Raw genomic sequence first — 23,293 nt, forward strand, 5'->3', positions numbered from 1 at the left:
GAAGCAGGTGTGTGTTAAGCTGTGATACAACTGACTGAACTATACTGAAGTCAGGGGAGGGGTCCTAAATTGAAGGCCCGCGCGCAGGCGCTCACCAGTCTGACTCGCAATTGTTTGGTAATTTTAAAGATTATCATTGCAAACCCGTGTTGGTGTGATGGAAATCAGTATGTTAGAATTGTTCGGAACATGTTGACCTATGGTGCAAACTGCTGTCGGCCATAGAACAAACGAAAACTCACCGCGGCCATTTGTAAAAGGAAGATTTAGAGTAAGTCGATATTGTCAAATTATCCATGAGTTTTTAGAAAGTTAAAAAACTAATGTGTAACATCAGTATGGTGTTAATTCTGAATCAACCAACAGTGTGTGGCTAATCATGAGTTTTTGAATGGATCAGAAGACTTGGCTTAATTTAGGATGACTCTGTTTAATTTATGCATTCATGGGCAGATGCAGGTGTTGATGGCTCCGCAAGCAGCCACCTGCCATAATACTTGAAATTTATATACTCTCGTATAGCCTAGTGGCATTACAGTTTCCTCAATCGGGAGTCGGGTATGACACAATGAAATGCAAATTCTAAATGCAGCACCTGACATTTTTGACAACTTATATTCGATGCATCAATATATCCCTTTTAATAAAAATATTTTGCTGATCGAAATATCTCTTGGAAAATCTTACTTCACGTATGTAACCTTTAGTCTACTACCAACTGTTGGTTGTCCCCATTGTTGGGATGAGACAGGAGAATTTCAACCCGAGAGGTAAGATTCTTAAGTTGTCAAACAAGAGGCTTTGCCGAGTGTTTTCACAGCTTCTTTTTTTAAAGAATCTCTGATCCCGAGGGTTGAGATCTTAGCTGTCTCACCCAAAAGATACGGTCCCGTGTTCCACTTTGTGTCTCTAAATAAACGTGTCACTTATACAAACTCGACAGAGGCAAAACCAACATATTAACGCGCTTCATGGAATTTGCCTCTGTCCAGTTGGCATTCATGTTAGCTATGACTGCCAACTGAAAAGACGTTCAATGCTTAAATAATCTGTAACTAAATTATCAGTTCCTAGCTCTGCCTTACACCGCTGCGCAAAAAAAAAATGTCCATAATCATCAACATTGACACCCTCGGAAACCCAGTGTCTAAAATCCGCTTCTTACAGCTTAAAGCGAATAGTCGGACAAATTTTATGGTTTGGCTCAAGGACGTATATGACTTATAAATCCTTGTTTGGCTGTATTCTTTAGGCTCTGAAATAAAGCCCGTCGGGAAGACGTCTTAGGATTCCCATAATATTAATTAGTTTCTTCGCATTTACAGCGATTTTGACGGGATATTTTATTTTTCTAAATCATAAGAAATTATTCCTGACATATTAACACCATTTTTACCAATTTTAACGTTAATTTGCCCAGAGATTTAAATAGTAGGGATAAGAAGGTACCTCATAGCCTTACTTAAAGTGTACACGGAATGGTTTGGCATATATGGCTTGATAAATGCGTTATTGGATAAAATTTAGAATGGAGAAAGTGCGAGCTTCATAGCGGTTACGGTATAGTGGAGATAATACGCCGTTTCTCTAGAACACACCTGAAGCCCCAAGCCATTGACCCCGATTCGGGACCCCTGACCTGTGACGTCACGAGAACAACGGGCCCTACTCTACTCGCATAAGATAGAGTGGCGATTTTCGGTGTCTGCCATCTAATATAAAAATATCTGTTGGTAAATATCGATTTTAAATACACAAATACCAGTGTACATGTCCGATACCTAATTAATATTATACTCAATCACAGATATGAGTTTAGAATACGCTTGAAAATAGGGATTTATACCATGCATATATTGATGTACCTCTCGTAGATAAATGAACATCTCTGCGCGATAACTGCATAATTATAAACAGCAATGTACATAATAATCCACGTACGTTGTAAAAACCACATATCCAAAACCCGTCTCGTGTCGTTGAATGTCTACTTGTCAAACTCGCTTTATAAATTTCTGACTTTTTCATATAACCTAGGCCTGTCAATATGAATTATGATGGTATGATTCTAAACAGATTTTTTTTGTTGCATATATGTAAATGCATCTTTTAAGTGCGTTATAACTGAAATCGATCCATTTTTTTTGACGAAATACATTCAACTTTCATATAATACAGCATATCCGACGACTTGTTGATATTTTGCTCAAGTTCAATCATTAGTGTCTTTAATTGAAAAAATAAATCATGCACGGGTCAGACGAAAAAAATGAGTTTGAAGATGTCTATGTCTAATCCGAATATCTATAGTATCAAAATCAAAATACTTCCGAATTGCCAATGTCGTGCTGCGTAAATCTCTATACCTGTATACTGCAGTAACTAAAACGGGTGGTCAACCGAGACTAATGAGGGGGCTAACCAGATTACGTAAGAAAGGTGTTTAGTGACCTGCCACGCGTTGTTGATTAGCTCTCGTCAGGTGTCAAAAGTAAGATCACAGGTAAGTTAGCGATGGACCATCATGTAATTGTTGTATAATGTCATATTTGTTTACACTTATAAATCCTTGATTTACAGTAAAATATATCGTGCAGTAACCGTACATGACATGTAGCTCTCGTCAGGTGTCAAAAGTGTAGGTAAGTTAGCACCATCATGTAATTGTTGTATAACATATTTGTTTACACTTATAAATCCTTGTTTTACAGTGAAATATATCGTCCGTACATGACATGTAAAGTGTACAATCATGCATATACATTTGTCTTATGTATATGTTTCTGGTTACATGTATATGTATTTTAATAACAGAAACTACAAAATTATTTACAAATGGCATGTCGAGAAAGAACAATGCAAATATAATGCACAATGTCAGAATTTTGATATTTCTGATAGTTGCTAGATTTCGGATATGCATATTCTTCACATATCATCGAAGCTACCGATACTGTAAATAGGGCCGTGAATATAATAAACCACATACTTGAACGATGACTGTAATTTCCGAGCAAAATGTTTCTAAAAAATTAATAACATAGGTCGTGAAATAATAAGCACAACATCAAACCAAGATTTACATACATATGAAAACAGTGAGAGTCAATTCGCTAATTTGACGTCTGATATTTAGGACGACGGCCATAAAACCCGCGTTTGAAAACAATTGTTATTTATTTTAATCTTGGTAAATTATTACATGAGTAAAATAAGTTAAAATTGACTCTACAAATTACCGATTTGTTTTACTTCCCATTTTAAAAATTAAAAGCCTGTTTAGTAAGGTAGTGTTTTCAAATATGTATTGCTTGGTAAATTTTACATGATAAAATATCGAAGTTACCCTAAATTTATAATGGCGACGATACTGTTCAGATAGGGTCGTGAAAGATAGCACAATTTAAACCACGTTATATTTAAATCTCTGATTTGCCCGACTAAATCGCTTGTAATATTATACAGGCCTAGTAAAGGGAGATAATCCATACACGTTTGACATTTTATGTCAGAACGAGGTTTTGTCGTAATCGCGGGAAGAAGATGGCGCTAATAACACGTGAAAGGGAGGGAATATATGGGTAAATAACTCGATAGCATCATTGACACTGATGAAGAAGTGATTGAATTTCATAAATGTGGAAAGGTATGAACGTATTTGGTCGAATGACATTCATTCTATAGTAGAAATCGTATGGTAAACGGTAAAACTCCCTGCTAAAACGACATGATTTCATTCAAAACAAAACAAGCACATGCGCTGGAGCAGGTGTCAGATTCCTTACTTAATACTAAGAGGTACACATTTTGTATGAATATAGTTGCATGCATATTCAAAATGATGTTCTGACGGGATTTGCAGTATATTCCATCACTCAGGGCTTGACAATCCAGAGTGTTTGTGAGCAACAGTACATGCGTATTGAAGTAGAAAATCTAGGTCATGCTTTATTTATAACCGGGGCAAGACAGAAATTTAGGAACAATATTTTTTATGATAGAACTTTACGTTGATGGTATGATTATGGTTACCAAAATGAATTGATGATGATGATGAAAGGTAATTCAGACTAGTGTTGAAAGAGAATAGGCCTAGTTGCAACTTTCTTTGAATGTTTATATTGTTTACAAACATGACATTATTTACAAACATCCGGGAGACTTTCTCTCAGTTGTCACACCCCAGTGATTTTCAGACAAGAGTCACTAACGTTTGACCACAGGGTTTGCTACAAATTGACACCTTTGTATGTAATACTGGGTCAATGTAGAAAACTCTAGATCTGCCAGCCATACAACTCTACACATACCAAATTTCAGAATTAATACAAGCCTGAGATACTCGGGCCGTGATACCAGACTTGGACATTATGACTGATAGATGTCTGGTGAAGGGCTAGAGAGCAGTGCTATATCAAAAGCTTGAACTCCCCGACACCGTTCGGTATTGGACCAGGTCATCTCCAAATTCAGACTGACCTCCGAGAAGTCCCTCTTACCTTGGTCTTTTCAACAACTGAATAATTTATTTATAGGCTATAGATCCAAATATAGCAATCTGTCAAGATTAGAGGCAATTTGCATACTATGAGAAAATGGCGTTGTCGAGGAGGAAGATTTAAAGTTGCGTAAAGGAAACTGCTGTATTGACAAAATATTGAAATATTAAAAAATAGATTACAATACCTCTTGACACCATGGCCATTTTCCAAAATTTCTCATTAAGATTTTTCTCAATTTCCAACATTTATCGCATTAAAATTCCCAATTTTTACCATATGGCAATTTCTCAAAATACCCAGGAAAAACACTGGGCCTTGCAATTGTCTTGCATAACTCATGCCCCTTTGCTATCATATACTATCATAAGAGTGATTATTCCTGCTCCTGCTTAAAGCATTCAGTATATGAAGGAACGACATTGTGTGTTGTAAGTATAATGTGATCAGATGTGTGTGTTGATATAGTCTACACTCAGTATTGGCCTTCTTCCCTTGCGTACTATGATCAAATTTCCAGTGTTTTTAGTTCAACACAAGTATTACATCTGCTAATGATATCTATGTCAACCATTTTACCTTTTTTGTTGTCAGAAGAAAAGTAGAAATCAAAAGTTATCCTTAATTTAAACAAAATGGTGGCTTGTAGCACTTTTGCTGCAAATTTGATTGATGCCGATTTTGAATAATTCAAATGTAATTTTATAAGACCAAATAATTGCACTAACCTTTGCAATTGTTAAATTAAAAAACCAATTGGCAGTAGCATGAATATTTTTCAACATTATTTTGTAAACTTCTGTGAGCGGAATCCTGAAAGAATACTAACAAAGTACCGAAAGAGTTATATTCACCCCAGCCGTTAATACTATTGGGAAGTTGATTATATATAAAAGCCTTTATATTTCAATTAAACATCCACCTATTTCTTGGAAAGTCAAAAAAGAAATAGAGAAGAATAATAAAGATATATATTTATTAGGGCTGAAATGATTAGTCAAATAATCGGAGGCGATTAGATTAATAAAACTAATCGCTGATAATCGATTAAAGATTTTATTAATCGTTAATCGTTGCATGCAAAGCAAGTCAATTGTAAGCTGAATAAACACGATGACAGATCATGGATTTCTGAGGAAGCCATTCCGACTGTAGTTTCATCTCTTTATGTACACGTTTTGAACTCAAAAAGCCTAAAAAATTACGTCTCTGTGGAAGTTAGTCATTAATCAATGAGAAAGTGAATGTCATGAGAAAGCTTGCAACAAGCTGTTCGCCAATTTTCACTAGCGATAGGCTCCATGTTGTTAGTCAGGGAGGCCTAATCACCGCCGGGACGCTTGGGAGAAGGAGCAGTATAGTCATGAACATTTTAATTTTACGATTGCATGTGTTTTTCATATAAAAAAAGAATGTTTTTGATCATATTCCAATAGAAGATAAGAGTTGTTGATTTATTTAATTATTATTTTCATATAATATAATAAAAAAAGTTCATTGACAAAAAATTTAGTCATGTCGCTCCGTGGCGATGCAGATTTGGTTAATTAGTCGTACATGTGAAGGTCACGTCAAAACAGCGGGTGAGCAGACTGGATTTAAACGATGTTACAGACGGTGATACAGGAACGGAATTCGGAGCTTATTTGGGATAAAATATGTTTGTTTTGTCAATAAATCTATTCTTTTTATTGGTAGGCTTATATTATGTAAGGCATGCATGTGCTCTGTCATATCGATACCAAAACATGGCAGACGTTTTCAGTAGTCTGTAGTGAGACAATATAGACTTTGTCTAGTTACCTTCAGTTCAAGTGATTAATCGATTATATATTAGTAATTGATTATATAATTACATGTGACCGAATAATCAAATACAAAAATTACTAATCGTTTCAGCCCTAATATATATATAATAAATATGCTGAACTTTTCTGTTGTAGGTTTGTAATGATATCCATACACATGTTGAGTTGCTGAGGAGATACGACATTCAGAATGGCTCTGCCTCCATCTAACAGGGAGATCTATTTTAATGGTATGATTTATTTCTATGTTATTGACCTTGATTGTTTTATAATGTGCTGTGTTGATGCTTCTTTATTGTATAGTGTAAATGACAAAGAATTTTGGACCTATATATATACTTGTTTTAAATATTGAATTTGGGCTTGCAGCCTTTTGATGTGGTTATATTACTAACTAACTAACTTACCATTGTAAGTTGTGAAATTGAGTCATATTACATAATTTTGAATTTCTCAACGAAAAATCCTTTATTATATATAGCCATATTTTATCACTTAATATTTCTATATATATATCTATATATACACTGGAAATCTGAAGTATACATTGGGAAATTTTATTTATATATTGGGGAAAACAATGCCTATTTTTGTGTAACCTGCAAGGCAAGTGCGACACATAGCAGGTATCACTATGTCGGCGTTGGCAGTGTCAAGAACGTGCGATAACTTAAGTATTTATTTTCCGATTTTTTAGGTCACCTGATGCGATTATGACCTAAGGGTCTGGATGACCTATAGTCGTCATGTTTCATCCATTGCGTGCGCCGTCAGCCATGTGTTAACTTTTCACATTTTGAACTTCTTCTCAAGTTCTACCAGTGCGATTTAGCTGAAACTTACATGAAATGATCCTGACATGGTCCCAACCAAGTGTTCTTATTTTTCGGGTCGATCCGAAATCCAAGATGGCCGCCACAGCCGACATCTTGAAAATTGATCCTAAAATAGTCCCGACTTATCAACGTTATTTTTGGGGTCAATCGGAAATCCAAGATGACCAACACTGCTGCCATCTTGAAGAACACATTTCACAAATCTTACCACTGTGATGTGGGTGAAATTTGTCTGAAATGAACCTGACATGGTCCCGACAAAGTTATTTTTCGGGTCGATACCATGGCGCCATATATCTAATTAATTTTCGATCAGACTATTGCCAAGGTAGTCAGATAACCATTAAGGCTCTTGGGCCTCTTGTATCAATGAGATCTCAGACGAGTTCGATACTGGTCAAAATCCGTCAATATTTGCAAGAGTTACGGGACTTTCAAATTGTCAAAACAGATAAATCCATGGTTTCCGCTCATTACCTTTGTGTTTATTGTCTTATTAAAATAAAATTTGATGTATTGCTTTAAATATTAATGTGATCTCGGATGGGTTCGATACTGGTCAAAATCTGTCAATATTTGCAAGACATTAAAATCGTCTAAACAGATCTAGATAAATCCATGGTTTCGGCTCAACCAAATTTGATATATTGATATTGCTCTATATCTATGAGATCTCGGATTGGTTTAATACTGGTCAAAATATTTACAAGAGTTGTGGGACTTTAAAATAATTAAAACAGATAATTTCTTGGTTTCCATTCAATTACTTTTGTATTTATTATCCAATTTCAACCAAATTATGTATACATCTTGTATTACTGTATATCAATGAAATCTCATCAGGTGGTTTTGATAATGGTCAAAATCCTTCAATATTTGCAAGAGTTATGGAACTTGATATTTTCACTTCGTTATTAACAATATTTTAAACTGTAAATAACTATTTTTGTGATGTTTTAAACTGCTATGCAGGCAACACATCCACTTCTGTGTAATTCTTGTTTGATTGGAATGGGGCCCTTATTTCGTTTTACCAGTGCTTACCACATAATAATAAATGGGCCCTGTTTGTTATCATGAATGTATATACTTCACCTACAGGCTATTCCGAATTTGCATATTACAGAGTTATCTGCACTTGCGGGTAGGTATTGATTATGACTTCATGTGTTTGCGAGCGTAACATCATACTTTTTGGAGTAAACAACATGAATTGCGCTCACAAAATAATGACGTAACAATTGATACCTACTGACAAGGGAGCTAACTCCGTAATATGCAAAGACAGAATAGATGCTGATCCTGGTGTATTCTCCTAAAGTGCCAAAATGATACAAGATTTATAATTAAGATACAATTTTGCTATAAATATACATAACACAGGACTTGTATATTGCAACTTTTTTTGGGAGGTGGGGGGTGGGGCAGATATATACGTATATATTTATGAGGCCCATTCTTAGTGAAACAAAAATACTAGGGCTGAAACGATTCATCGCGATACACATTGAATCGCGATATTTGTATGTCGATACGATTTTACGATACAGCCTTGCCGTTTCGGTTCGATACGATGCAGTCTTTAGACTCACACTTGAAGCAATAAATTTTAGCCATATCAAGATTATCAGACACTGGAATCAGACCCAAAAGAGGTGTAAACACTCTCTGACCATCTCCCCACCTGTTTTGATTAACAGCCTGAGCCCATTAAGCCTGGTAGTGAGCTAGTGTCACTACTCACGCACGTGTGTCTGTTGCAGAAGTCGACCAGCTGGTCGCGGCCGATTTGGAAACAAGCTACCATATTTAAAGCCCTTACAATAAATGTAATGACTACAGCTAGTAAGAATCACATCAATAGCAAACACTTTTCACATTTGTTAATGATTTACTCACGATTTCAGTGTTAAATAGGCCTACATTGTCTGATGGAAGTCATAAGATTTGCAATCGTAATGGCCGCCATTTTGGAATTTGGTAATTGTAATAAAGGAGTCGGATAGGTATAACAAATCCGGATTTAAATTAAATTTTATAAATGCTGTATGGCCTACTACTCAAATGTCAATAAATTGTACTAGATCTAGTATAAAAACAATTTGTATTGAAATTTTATGAACAGAGAATTTTTTTTCTCTAAAACATAATTAAATGTAATAATTTAATTAGTATGTCAAAAGATTTTTATTAGTATTTTAGGCATGCATATAGCTAGTTGTTTTGAGAACAAGCTCACAATAAAATGATAATTATTTATAATTTTGAACCCTGTTCCATCAATTTAAAGAGGTATTTAATACTATTTAAATCTCTGATCTAGATAAGTATCTTTAGAAATAGTTCAAGTATACAAATATATTAACTTAGTATTATTATTTTTTGTTACAGTTAGATGGCCGCATACTTATACTCAAGTCATCAATTTTTTTTACCTTTTGTTTTGTAATAATTGGAGAAATTTATGTTTGTGTACATCAAGCATAAAAAATGTCTCTTTTAGGTATGATTTATTAATGCTTTATTTGTACATTTTAAAATCCAGAAGTAAAAAAACTGTTGAAAACTCAAGATGGCACAAAACAAAAGTATCGTATCGAAAATAATCGAATCGAGAGGCATGTATCGTGATACGTATCGTATCGGAGTACTGGTGTATCGTTGCAGCCCTAAAAAATACAAGTTCAAAGTTGACGAAATTACGGAAAGATACAGTTTAATTCCTGAAATCAGCAGCTCTCCTCATATCATGATCATTAGCTTATTAATAATCAAATGATATAGATAATAGATCTAACACAATATATATATAATACACTAGAATCTGTTAGACTTACAAGATAAAGGTTTTATGATCCTGTTTGCAGGTTACTATTCACTTTATAGCTTTTTCATCTGGAAAGGAGTGGATTTTATGATAATGAAAAAAATAATTGCAAGTTTACTGCGAATGAAACACCCTAATAGATCTGATGTACATGGTCCTTTTCAATTTCATTTTTTACAGAAAATGACATTGTCCAGTCTGAAATAGATGAGTCTGGAAACCTGGTGTTTTACCTTATGCCAGGGAAGTCATCACAACAGAGCCCTACAACAGATCTGATGTACAATTTAGTCAACGAGCAGGGACACTGCCAACAAATAGGTGCTAGTAGTACTGTCATGGACTCTCATCAGCTGATGGCCCACCCCGATGCTAGCGTATCCCTGGCCACAAAGGGAACAGATTACCAGTATACTGCACCAGCGACACCTGTACAAAGCTACCAAGTACTACCAAGCACCTCAAATTCCAATAAAGTTCTTGTGGAGAGGGTTAATTCAGTTGAGCATAATCCACCCAGTAGCTTCAGTTCTACAATCTCGGCAGACATGTTGAACAGTACTAACACCGACATTTTCACATCAAATGAAGCACCTCAACTAGGTGTCAGTGCTACTGGACAAGTTAACAGCTATCCATCCGATAACCATGGCAATATGATGTCCTTCGCCAATACGTATGTGTCTCTCCATAGCCAAACACTGCAGGTTCAGCCCACTGTTGAAGAAGTGCAGCTTTTGAGCCATTTAAGTGCAGAGACTCTGGAATCTTTGCAGTCCATATTTGATGTAGATGTAGACAACACAATTACTACTACAACTGACGAACTATTGGAGTCGGCATTGGAACCAACAGAACATACAACAATTAGCAGTCAAAGTAACTCACTCCAAACACTACAAAGTGGTCAAGGCTTAAGACTTACTCCCAAAAAGCAGTCATCAAGTCCTTTGCGTCGATCAAAGCGTATTTCTTTGAAGTCCTATGATTTTACAAAATATACATATCCTGATGAGGAACCGATCAACAGAAAAGAACAAAAAAAATTGAAAAAACAAGAATTAACCGGTAATGAAGTTTTCATGAGTCCAGAGGATGCCAGCATAGTAAAGAAAAGTGTGAGTAATTATCGACCAGACTTCTCTTCATATCCCGAGTTTTGTAGATGTGTTGCTAGACCGAAAGGAACCGACATTCCTGTGGAACAAATATGGCTGCACCATAACCAGATGTATTATTTGCCACAGATAAGCATTATGGTGATAAGCTACGAGGAATTTGTTGGGTTCCTGCGTAAGGATGTATGGTATGTTAGTGTTGGCGAGATAACACACCGACTCATACCAAAATGTAGGAACGAGGTCGAGTCTTATCTCATCAAAAATGTGTGTGACAAACAGTTTCTTTCACCAGAGGAAATTGAATACCTCAAGCAGAGAAAGTGTGTCAACCAAGGCATGAAATCTGGTATCATGATATCTCTCCGGTCCTTCCGAGTAATGTGCAAGGAGCTTTTGAGAACAAAATCATTCATACAAGCGCCAACAACAGGACTGTCAAATGCCGCTCATGGAAACATCTACAGGAAGCTGTTTGAGATGAACACCAGGTGTTCCAAATGTGGTGGTGCTGTTGAAGACGCTAAATCAGTTGATAGATACATACTGATTGATGTTGGTGTGGAAGCAAAAACTTGTAACCAAGTGCAGGCTGTTGTACAGCAGGGCGTTCCTGTTGAGAAGAGTATGCATGTTGGAGAGGTTGCCATTGCAAAAGTATTCTTCCAATGTTTCAAGCTAGAAGAATTAACCTATATCTCCCTCAAGGAAATCGTTGAGTGTCAGATGTTCAGCCTTCAAGTACTTCAGTCGCGACTTGTGCAGCTACAATACCGGCCCCGCCCTGCACCAGCATCCATTGATTATTACTTCTCCAACGTTTGCTCGATTGTGAGTCAGACACTATGGATTGACCTGATGACGTTGCGTTGTGTCTGCTGTATGAGCCGACTTCGCTCTCCAACAGCGAACAACGAAATATTGCAACAATTGTTCTCAAGGGGCCAGTACACCTGTTCATTTAACAGGGAAATAATCGCTATTGACGACTACGACTCCGCCAACAATGACACAGTGTATACACTGGATCCACATACGTACAAGATTACCACCAGGCATAACTACACACAAGCTACAGGTACAGGTCAGAAGGATGAGAAAAAGCAGGAAACAGATGTGAAATGTGAACTTCCTTTAATGAAACCGAAATCCAAAAAAATGAACCCTGGTAAGGTGACTAAAGTCAAATGTTCCCCTCCGAAACTGGAGTCCCAGCTATCGACCCTCAAGCCAGGGGTGTACTATTTTTCAGACAAAAATAGCATTGTTGACTTTTTGAAAGACGGGTCTGAGGATGTTGCTATTCCAGAAAAGAAGCAAGCAGTGACTGACAACAAAATGTCCTATTCAAACTCTGTGCAGTTTCAAGTCAGGCCTGCTCCCAACAAAATACCACATCTTTTAAGAAACGGTATAAGAACCTCGAACAACCTAGCCAAAAAAGCAAAACGACAGGGAATGCCCAAGAGAGGCTTTAAGAGAAAGTTAAAAGAAGTGGAAATGGACAGAAACATGGAATATTTGAGAAATGATTCCTGTCGAGAGGAAGGTATTGCAATTGAAAACGATGTATCAAGTTCAGTGCCATTTAATGCTCCTCTCCCATCCTCATTATGTGGTCAGTACGAAAGTTGTGCATCAGGGTCAAATATTCCATCAAAGCATCACTTCAGTCGTAGCGCAGCAGAGAGTCCAGAAGTCCAGAACAAAAATGTGGATAGTACAGCAACCAACAATATTGAAGAGGAGTTTGAATATTCGCACAATGGAATCGAAAGACTGTCTTCCGAAAGCATTACATACTCGGAAAAACAGGGCAACACACACTTGGAAATGCAGGGCAATCATGATGACCCTGATGAGCTTCAGCTCGATATGGAAGACTTTTGTAGTGACAATGACATGGAAGAGGAATCCTCCTATTTGGACGCGGATGATAAGGCCAATAATAACGTGTCTTATTGCAAAACATCTTCAGCGCCGAAGCATACTGGATTCTCCTCTCCAGATCAACTCTCATCAAAATGTCCAAGTATAAAAAGTCTGTCTACATCAACACCTCAGCCTTCAAGTAAAGGGAATGAAAGAACTCCAAGAAAAACACCCCATTCGTCGGGATCTGCATCACAAAATATTTCTGTCGAAGGAAGAACTAGTAATTATGAGCATCCATTTTCGGACGTCCAGCCCTCAAGTCAGGAGAGACTATCTCTTGCATGTGATGGCAACACATCATTGTCTCCGTTCAAATTCGATATCAGTGATAGTGCTTTAGAGGAAACTGGAAAAACAGGTTTGTTTTCAACGCCATGTTCATCACCAATTCTTGATAGAAAATTTGACAAAAAGGGGAAAACTCCAAAAATGGAGAGATTGTATAATAAGTGTGCTTTGTTAGACACTTCATCTGGTGCAGATGAGTCTTTGCATGTGTTAGCGACAGTAGCAACAGATCTTGAAACATTAGACGAAACTTCTTCACAATCCAATTCATCAGAGAGACTTGATCCGTCTGTTTTAGATTCAGAAATTAACAAAGACAACGGGGTTGGTTCGAAAGTAGCGACAAAACGAGACATTCTAGTGCAGTTTCTCAGGCAAATAGTGCAAGATATTGAAGTCAGCAATAGCTTATCATCAGGGAGCCGTGTCTTAGTGAAATTCCAAGAGACGGCGAAACATCATTATCCTGGTAAGTCCATGAATGTTTATTAAAGGATTTGTGCAGCCAAAAATTTTTTTTTATAATACGTCAGGATATTGCTTTAGATGAATGAAAAATTAAGTCCCACCCAACGAATCGCCTAGCTTTTAGCGCTATCGGTTGGTTTTGGTCGTGATTTACGGGTAGTGTCAACTACGGTTCAGAGATAATGAGCTAGGCGGTCACGTGGTCTTGTGATGTCAGAGTAGTCCGCGGCTACACAAGGTAAGCCTAGTACTATGCATCTATACAGCACATATACATATACGTTAGATCTACAATTTGAGTTTTTCGAGTAAATGGTTATTCTAGCTTTATGATGTAGATATTTTCAGTTTCAAAACATTCCATTTACACCAATTCAAATATTCAAACAAGTATATATCTAACTTTAGATAAGATAATCAGTCCAATTTGATAGCGATATCAAAACGATGTTTGGATCAGTCTGGACTGAGATTTAGATAGAATATTACATGTATGTAAATTTCTGTGTAATGAAAAACGGTATAATGTAACACTATCTTTATACGAGTAAAATCACAAAAATAAGCATGAATATATCTATGATGCGTGTTTTTATTTCAAACTTCTGCCATAATGATGCAAAAACGGCACAGTTTTTGAGTAAAAATAAAATGTAGACGGTTGTCAGTTATGTGATATTGGAGTAACAGTACCGATCTTATACCGAAAATAATACGTATATCTATATTGTTGCCTTTGAAACTTTATCCATAACGTTCACTAAAAAGCAGAAATACATCAATGATATTTCTGATATAGGTTTTATAATTACAGTATAAGTGTAGATTTAAAAAAACAACCCATTATTTAAAAATTAAACTAATCCTTAAAATAGCCTATTCATTGTCGAGCCTTTTGTATATCATACAGAGATTTAAACAGTGTGATATATGAACATACTTAGTGATATTTAAATTAGTATATTTAGTGTGGTAATGCTGTAACCCTTCTTGTATGACTATACATGTAGATTCGAAAACGGTGAAAATACATGCTTAGAATTCTTACTTATACCTTAGAAATTACGGAAGATTGCTATATATGCCACGATTCTGTTATTACAGTACTTGACTGGAATAATTTTTAAGGTCAAACCTTTAGTTGAAATAGTTCTTAGAACCATTTTTGTTTCTGAATAAGTCAACTTCCATTATTATTTTATCTGTGTACGACATATATATATATATGTTTGTGTAATATATATTCCTAGGTATGATCAGGGATATTTTATTTCCATTTACTTTTACATCTTCATTTAAAAATGGAGGTGACAATAAAATACCTAGAGCATATAGATGTACGGGGTTTCCATAATTCAAATCGCAATCCAATTAACGGATGTCCTAGCCTGATTGACAGTAAGACAATATCAAATACCCGATATAGTCCACCGAATAGCAAATTGCTCGCGGCCTTGTAATTACAGGTGAGTTCGATGAATGGCGTTGTGTACAGGTATACAACATCCTGGTCCAGGTATTACATAACCATCAAACCAAAGGCATGGCTAATTATATATTTATATCGGTGTATCTCTTCGTATATCGATTAAAAATCGAACATGACCGCACTGTCTTATCAAAACAGTTTGTTTTGCTTAATATTTCAATATTTTTGATCTTTTATAATATCAAAAATAAATTCTCTACTACATGTTGAAACGTATTACGGAATTGTAATAAATGTATCTCAATTTATTCGGTTAGAAACCCACAACACATATGTTTGTAATGATCAATCATCGGTGTGTACGTATGTCAAGCATCATATCCTCGATGCTTTAATCAAGGATTTCTTAAATTTACTTGTAACGTAAAATTTCATTTTACAGTCACAATCTTTGCAATTCACAGTGTATCAAAGATACAGACTACAGGAAAATATTATCTTATTAAAGCTTATTCGTTGCTGAACTCCTCGACAAAAAAAAATCCGAAACTTTTATTTCTGTGTGGGTTTTCTTTCATAATTACACGAAGATACCTGCTATTAGAGCATACAAAATGTAAATTAGAGTATTTGAAACATCGAATTTCACTCTTTTAATTATTTACATTCGAGACAAAGTTATTGTACGAATAATTATAACTTCACTCAAAAGTAATCATAAAAAAATCGTTGATCGGTTTTTCCTGTGACCGTTGATATAAGCGTTATCACATCAGTTATAGTACAGCTATAAGCCACTGACTATTATGACGTCTCACGCTTTAGAGCTAGAAAATATGCATAATCGGGTGGTCAGAAAATTTGACCTCGATATTGACGGCTTACGGGTTAATCCGGTCGCGCGGGGTACGGAGAGGTTTCTACACGTGCTAATAAAGCCATTTCCAGCATAAACTGAAATCATCATTTTTGACTGCACAAATCCTTTAATTATATCCGTCAACGATATTTGTTAGCCTTCAGAAAATATTGAAAGAATAATGGTTCAAATGGTAATCCTGTGGTTGACACAAGAACATTCAAATTGAAATAATCTGAACACATGTGTACATAAAAACCTCAATTATTTTGTCAAATGTTTTACTGACTTGGAGACAATTCCAATATAATAATGTTTGGCTACAATGAAGTATTTCTAGTTGTGCATATTTCCGAAAACATTAAGTTTGTAAAAAAAAAGATCTTTTCAATTAATTTTTAAAATTTTGGACATTTTTTTAAAAAGTTTTTAATTTAATTTTAATTTTAAATTATGTCATGGTGCGTTGTCCGTCTGTCCATCAATGTTTCCTTTATATCGACATATGGCCATTAGTCATAAAGTTGTGCGTGGATTTAAACCAAGTTTGGCCAGAAAAATCCTCTGGGTTATGGGAACAGAATTAATATAAATTTTGCCTCTGATGTGTCTGTCAGTCACTTGTAATTTATAAATTTCTATTTACCAGCCCTTTGGAATGAGTCAGGACAGACCAGATTGAAGAAGTTAGCAAAACTATTGGCTCTCAGTGTTCCTTTCAGGTAAGTAAAGCTTCAGGAAGTCTTCATGTTTCAAAGAAAAACAAGAATTGTTGATTTGTAATGAGTCATAATTTGATCAAAGATAGAACAACATATTAAATATTTATGTTGTTAATTTGTTTAAAAGTGTTTAAATGCATGTAGATGTGATTTGTTTTCTTGCCTTTTGCTTAATTTGAAACTAATGTTTTGCTTGTTTTCTGCATAAAGGGAATTTGGATGTGTGGTTTGCCCGTTATATTGCTATGGGATGGGGTGTGCTTGTTTGGTGTCTTCATACTTCACTGAGATAGCACTATAAAAAGAACAAGAGATCCTCTTTTACGAAAAGACACAACACATCTATATCTCAGTCTCCCAAAACATGCACTTTACACATGCAGCACAAAGCATGCATGGGAGGCCGTACTTACATAACTGATGCTGTTAATTATACTAGGATGTTAATTTAATCAAACAAATATCTGCAACTAGCAAATCATCAACAGTGTCTGACAGCATTTTTCATTGCTATTGAATTTATTTTCTGGACTGAAAAACATTATTGACAAGGTGGCTTAATTCTGGTACGATTTATATTTTGTAGCCCTACCAAAGAATTTTCCTCCTAGCTGTGACCTGATGTGGAAATCTCAAGTTTCCTGGATTGAAGATTAGGTCAAATGATATTGCATAACTTGTGATTAAGTATTAAAGTATTTTATTTCTGTCATTCCGGTTTAAAAGTATTTTCAAGCACTGTGCCATGGAAAGAATAGTGGCATATAAATGGTGTTACCTGATCATGAGTTGTTGTCCTGTCCCGGACATTTCTGTGTTTTATAGATATACGTCTCCCCTAAGGTTTATATCACAGACAATAGACAAGTAAATTTTTAGAAATTTTTAAGTGTGCCAAATACGTTAAATCAGAAGTCAAATTAGTTCTTCAGTCAGTTTATTATAGCAGTTTTTAGGCACTGTTTATATATTTTAATCACGCCATACTCCTTGGAGTTTGTAATTCTGACTTTTGATAATGCCTGAAAAATATTTTGCTTGCTGAATTGTGCCAAAGTTACAAAATCAAAAAATCACAACGATTGCTCACCGCGTCCAAAGGACCAAGGGGTGATATTGCTATACTATGGTGGCATATGTCGTCTGTCAGCAACAAATTAACCATTAATAACCCCTGATCAGAATTTAAACAAATAACAGGTGGGTATTCATTCATATTACTGTAGCCGTGTTCAAAGCTGTGAATATTGCTTATATATCACCAGTACTAAGATTGAAGTGGCATCACTATGGTGCAATGGTTCAAAATTTTACAAATGGTTGAGTTAATCCTAAAGGAACCTGAAGGACTGAGTCACGGTTGGATGCACACTTGTTTAATTTGTCATTAGCTCACTTGCCGGTGAGCTTATATCATGGCCTGGCGTCCGACCGCTGTCAACATTTCCTTTAAATTGATACCAGTCATAGAGTTCCACTTCGATTGTAACCTCCTTTGGCGAGAAACATCCTTGGGGAAAGGGGAAAAAAGTTTGTAAAAATGTTGACTCTGACCCCCTGGGGGCAGGGTGGGGGGGCAGGAACAGCCTTGGAGGAAGTAGAAAATGTTTGTATAAATTTTGGCTCCGCCCCCCCGTTGGCAGGAGGAACTGGGTCCAATAGGAGATATAGAGGTTAATTCTTTAAATCGCGACTAATCATAGTGTTCTGTATGGATTGTAACCAAATTTGGCCAGGAACAACCATGGAGGAAGGGAACAGGTTTGTATAAATTTTGGCTCTGACCCCCGGGGGTAGGAGGGGCAGGGTCTGACAGGGAAATTAAAGAGTTTAATATTTAAATTCCTTCAAAAAAGAAACAATGATCTTGTAATACAGTATTCAGAGCATTACTTGGCATTACAACCAGGTGAGCGATATAGACCCTCTGTGCCCCTTGGTTTTAATACATGCTGGAGTTTGAAATTGTGAAAGTGCCTCAATGATCTGCAAAACAGGAGTAATTTTCCAATGCTGTTGCAACAAAACATGTTCAGCAGGGGGCAGCAGGTGGTCAGTTAGCAACATCTCTTACCATATTTGACCCAAAAAGTGCCCCCGTCCTGATATGCACACCTTCCCCCTTTTTGATGTCTCAATTTTACTTTCATTGACTTAATTGGGTCAAATATTGTACATTGGTCTGGTGGAAATTTAATTTTGATTTTGTAAAAAAAAATGGTAATTTTGATTGTATATTGAGCTTCATGCGAATGTCAATTCTGAATGGGAATTACAATACAACCTGTCAGTATTGACCCTTGTCTAATCCCTGAATATTCCACCTTAATTGTGTGACATTTTCCTTTTGGTATGCAATAAAATCCTGTATATGTTTATCATGATTCCCGTCAATCCTGGTTATTGAGTTTCATGTGAATGTTAATTCTAAATGGGAATTGAAATATAACTGTCAAAACTGACCTTTGTTTTAATCTGGATCCAGGCACTATTGTATGGAATTTTACTTCTTATATGCTATGTAATAAAATCCTGTATATGGAAGTCTGTTAAAAAGTCCCTGTATTTCACATAACTTCATAATTCACTGTAAGTCTGTAAAATTTTGTTTGTTTTTAAGTCGTATATGAATTTTCTCTTTTATATATGACTTCTACTTTTCAGTAATATTGTTCATTTTATGAATGTGTAATAAGGACATCCAACAGTTTCAAATGGTGTATTCATTAATGTGTGGTATTAAAAGGGGAGAATTTGTTGATTATTTAGTTACATGGACACAACTATATAATTTATATATATATTTGGCTGTTTAGTTTTCCCTGATAAAACATAATGAATCTTTGGAGGGAAGCATTTGATTTGTTACGTTGAAGTTCTGTAGATTTATCATTGTTTTTGTAAAACTTGACTTAGGTAGAATTGTAACCCTGGAAGTGTTTTTAGGAAAATGTAAAGATTATGTAGAAGTAGATATATTTTCTTTGTTTTACTGTTTTAAGATTTTATTTTGAAATAATGGCTAGGTGCTATGTTATGAAAAGCTGCATTCAGATACTTCGTTAAAGTTGTGTAGAAGATAGTATGTTGCACAAAATTTCTCTCTGCAGTTGGTTGTTCTGTCCAGTATTACCAGGCAAGACATTAATCAGTTACTTTTAAAAAAATGTGATATTCAGTAATCTTGTTTTTTCCCCTTGTAACAAATCTTGTGGAGAGGGAAGAAGGGATGTCTCGAATGTTGTTCGGTGTTAATTAAAGATTGACCTCATTGATAGTCTAGATGTCTGGGAACTTCATTTAATCATTAGGGGAAATGATCTGAAGTAATATTTCTACATTCCAAATTCCTATGGGTGGTTGTACAATTTCACATTTTGATGACATTCAACTTTTGGTAGAGTTATGGCCCTTTTAGTAGATATTTCATCCAGAACTTTGTACCAAGTAGATCTAATTTACTACAGAAGCAATATTGCTCAAACCTGTCGTTAAGAATTAATATACAGCTGTACCATTTCATTTTTCAGTCTAAAGATGATAATGCTATACGTGATTGTATGAAAATTAGTGTCAGGATTTATACATGTGTATACAAATGCTGATAAGTGTAAGGAAGTGCTAGATCTGTTGGCATTTGCCTGGCTAGTTCTGTTATTCTATAAAAATGTTCTTCTTGTAAACAATATTTTGTTATCATGAATCTAAACATACTGAAAATGAGTTCCAAGAAGAATTTTAACAATGCATAGATACAATGTGTGTTAAAACATATTTGTCCAGACTATTATGATATAAAAAATAATTTTAATATCAACCTTTCAAACTACAGTGTAATTTTTACAAAGGAATGTACATTTTATTACATTATGCTTAAGTATAGTGGTTAAAATATTTACTTTCAAACGAATGATCAATACGTTATACGCTGCATTGGAACATAGTATAGCATTTACTTGGATAGTGTTCTACAAAAAATCTCATTCAAAGGGCATTACTTATATGTATAACGATTTTATGTATATTAGTTAGTTAAAGTTGCTCCACCGCTGACAGAATATAAACGATACCCCTCATTTGAACAATAACTGAGTTATAATCGTGTCTATGTATGTGTCTAATTAACACAAAACTGTTTTTGGTGGGTGCACAATCAGTACTTAATTCCATATACCTGTAGGTCATAGTGCCAAGGAATTTTTTCGTAACGCAATTAATTTTTCTAATATTTTATGTTAAATAAAGAAGCTCAAACTTTTAACTAGTGGTAATAGTGTAAAGTAAGTACCTTTTGTAACTGATCATGAGGAAAAATACTAATTTGTCTGCTCCTGTTTTTGATGGGGAAAAATACCATTGGTCGGCGATGGAGCATCTTTAAATGTACTGTGTCTGGTATGTGATCTTAACATGGAAAACAAGCCAAATGAATGTTTTTTTGTCAATAACTGATGTTTGCATTTAATTTGATTTATATTGTGTATTGATTTTAAGGTCACCTTCAAAGAAGTGTCAAAATGACCTATTCTAGTTGTTTACCAATTGTCATCTGTTTCCATGTCTGAATTCTGTGAAACCCCTACACCAATTTATGCGTAACTAAAGTTTTGAAGATTGTTTTTCTCGATCTTAAGTCAACTATAACAGTACTAGTGTGATCTTAACACTATCTTTATTCTTCATTGCTATAAAGGTAATACCATTCTGACTATCAGAGTTATCTCCCTTCTTTTGTAATGGAATAAAACCAAGGGAAGTAACTCTGATAGATCGAACTGTGATAGGACAATCTTGTACAATTTCCATTATTGTATTCACTTCAGATACTTTGTAGACCTATACATAGAAATGTATGGGGAATTCAATTAAAAAAAGCCAGAATAAAAATAAGTGAAGTATACAGTATACAAATCATGTATGGGTCTGTTGATACAATGTTATTAACCATTAAAAGGTAATACTAATATACTAGTCAAAGTTAATACTGTAATTAAATCGTGGTTTCAATATCAAATAAGATGTTTCCACACAGCACACTGTGCTTCTGCAATACTTTTATGTTTTATGTATAATCAAATTTGTTTTTAATCGCTGATTGTACCAATTTGTTATTATCAGCTTGTTAAAATTTGCATTATGCCAAGTTCATATTAAAAAAAAAACTTTTTACATTAATCATGTTTTGGAATTTTTTGTAGCAGAGCACTTGGATCATAGAAATTCTAATTGCTCCCCTGGCTTAGGGGCATATTACAGAACACATTGGTATAAAAGTTTACAATTGGAATGTTGATTTCAGGTGTAATGAACCCAGTAATTATTCGAGGAGGTAAACGTTTAAACATTACAGTGCCATTTGTGTTGATGTTGTTTGCAACCAGTGCTTCATTTAAAAAGATGATTAATTGAGAATAGGTGGGTCGATTGGTTTGCCATTTGGGATTTTTGACAACGTTGTCTGCAATGTAAACTTATAAAAAGATTGATTTATTGAGGTTAGGATGGGTCGACTGGTTTGCCCGTTGCCAGAATAATTTGATCGACTGAGCCATTTGGGGTCTTTGACGTTATGTTTCTATAGGATTGCACTATAAACTGAGCAAAGGTTCAATAGAAACTTAATACGAACAAAGCATGTAGTCTCCCAATACACACACTGGAGAATGACCTAACTGTAGACAATAACGACAACGGTTAAAGTTGCATGTTTGTCAAAGTGATGGTAAGCGTGTCTGGACTATTTAGTGAGCATTTCCCAGATTTCGGAGTACAGCAAAGAGGTGTACGTTATCAAGTCCTTAATCATGACTAGTCAACTTTAGGTCCGAAATATCCTGATTTACCAGGTATACTAGTGTAAGGTATTATCATTTCGCATCATTAGAAGAAGAATACGAAAAGTAATGAAGATCATTTTCCATCGTAATCGCTGGTCTCAAGGCGCATAAAATTGCATACAAATTCTACGTCATGGTTCATACTTGTAAAATAAAATTTTGATGAACAATTAGATTTGAACGAAATACAACCTCTTTAATCAAAGTAGATTAACAAAATAAAAGTTCTATGAAGTGAAATGATTTTAAATAACCATATTCTATTATTCTTCGATAAATTTACAACCAGCAATCATGTAAAAACTTTCTTATCGCGATACTGATTTTGTAACGTGGGACAATTACTGGATATACTGTATGGTACACGTGAACCAACTTTTTCCCCGTGTTATTTACGCCACTGTTTATGTTTATTTCCGCGAATGCATATGAACCTCGCTAATATTGATATATATATTTGCATTTAATTTTCAAATTCGAGAAAGTTCATCTTCGCGAAATTTTTGAAATTAAAATCGCGAAACTTAATAGCCGCGAAAAAAGTTGTTTAACAGTACCCCGAAAATGAAAACACGATGTGAATTACGATAATACAAATGCCAAATTTACTTGCAACATAAACCGCAAATATATTACCACTAAGTGTATAAACCCGCATATATTCACA

At 35.2% G+C, this 23,293-nt stretch overlaps 1 protein-coding gene across 4 annotated transcripts; it reads left to right on the forward strand.

The window, feature by feature from the left end:
- The first annotated feature begins 3,511 nt into the window (after positions 1-3,511).
- Positions 3,512-21,957, forward strand: LOC138335300 (uncharacterized). Of its 4 annotated transcripts, none has more exons than XR_011210256.1 (6): positions 3,512-3,646; positions 6,443-6,537; positions 10,151-13,780; positions 16,717-16,789; positions 17,376-18,395; positions 18,551-21,957. XR_011210256.1 is itself a non-coding variant. In XM_069284323.1 (6 exons), the coding sequence occupies exons 2-6, from the start codon at positions 6,498-6,500 to the stop codon at positions 17,398-17,400; spliced, it is 3,540 nt and encodes a 1,179-aa protein (XP_069140424.1). In that variant the 5' UTR covers positions 3,512-3,646; positions 6,443-6,497; the 3' UTR covers positions 17,401-21,957. The 4 variants fall into 4 exon arrangements, 3 of the variants coding, with proteins under 3 accessions (XP_069140424.1, XP_069140422.1, XP_069140423.1); XM_069284323.1 differs by having other exon boundaries at positions 10,151-13,381; positions 13,610-13,780; positions 17,376-21,957; XM_069284321.1 differs by having other exon boundaries at positions 17,376-21,957.
- Positions 21,958-23,293: the final 1,336 nt, after the last annotated feature.

Source organism: Argopecten irradians, chromosome 11, assembly GCF_041381155.1.
Source record: "Argopecten irradians isolate NY chromosome 11, Ai_NY, whole genome shotgun sequence".
Classification (NCBI taxonomy): domain Eukaryota; kingdom Metazoa; phylum Mollusca; class Bivalvia; order Pectinida; family Pectinidae; genus Argopecten; species Argopecten irradians.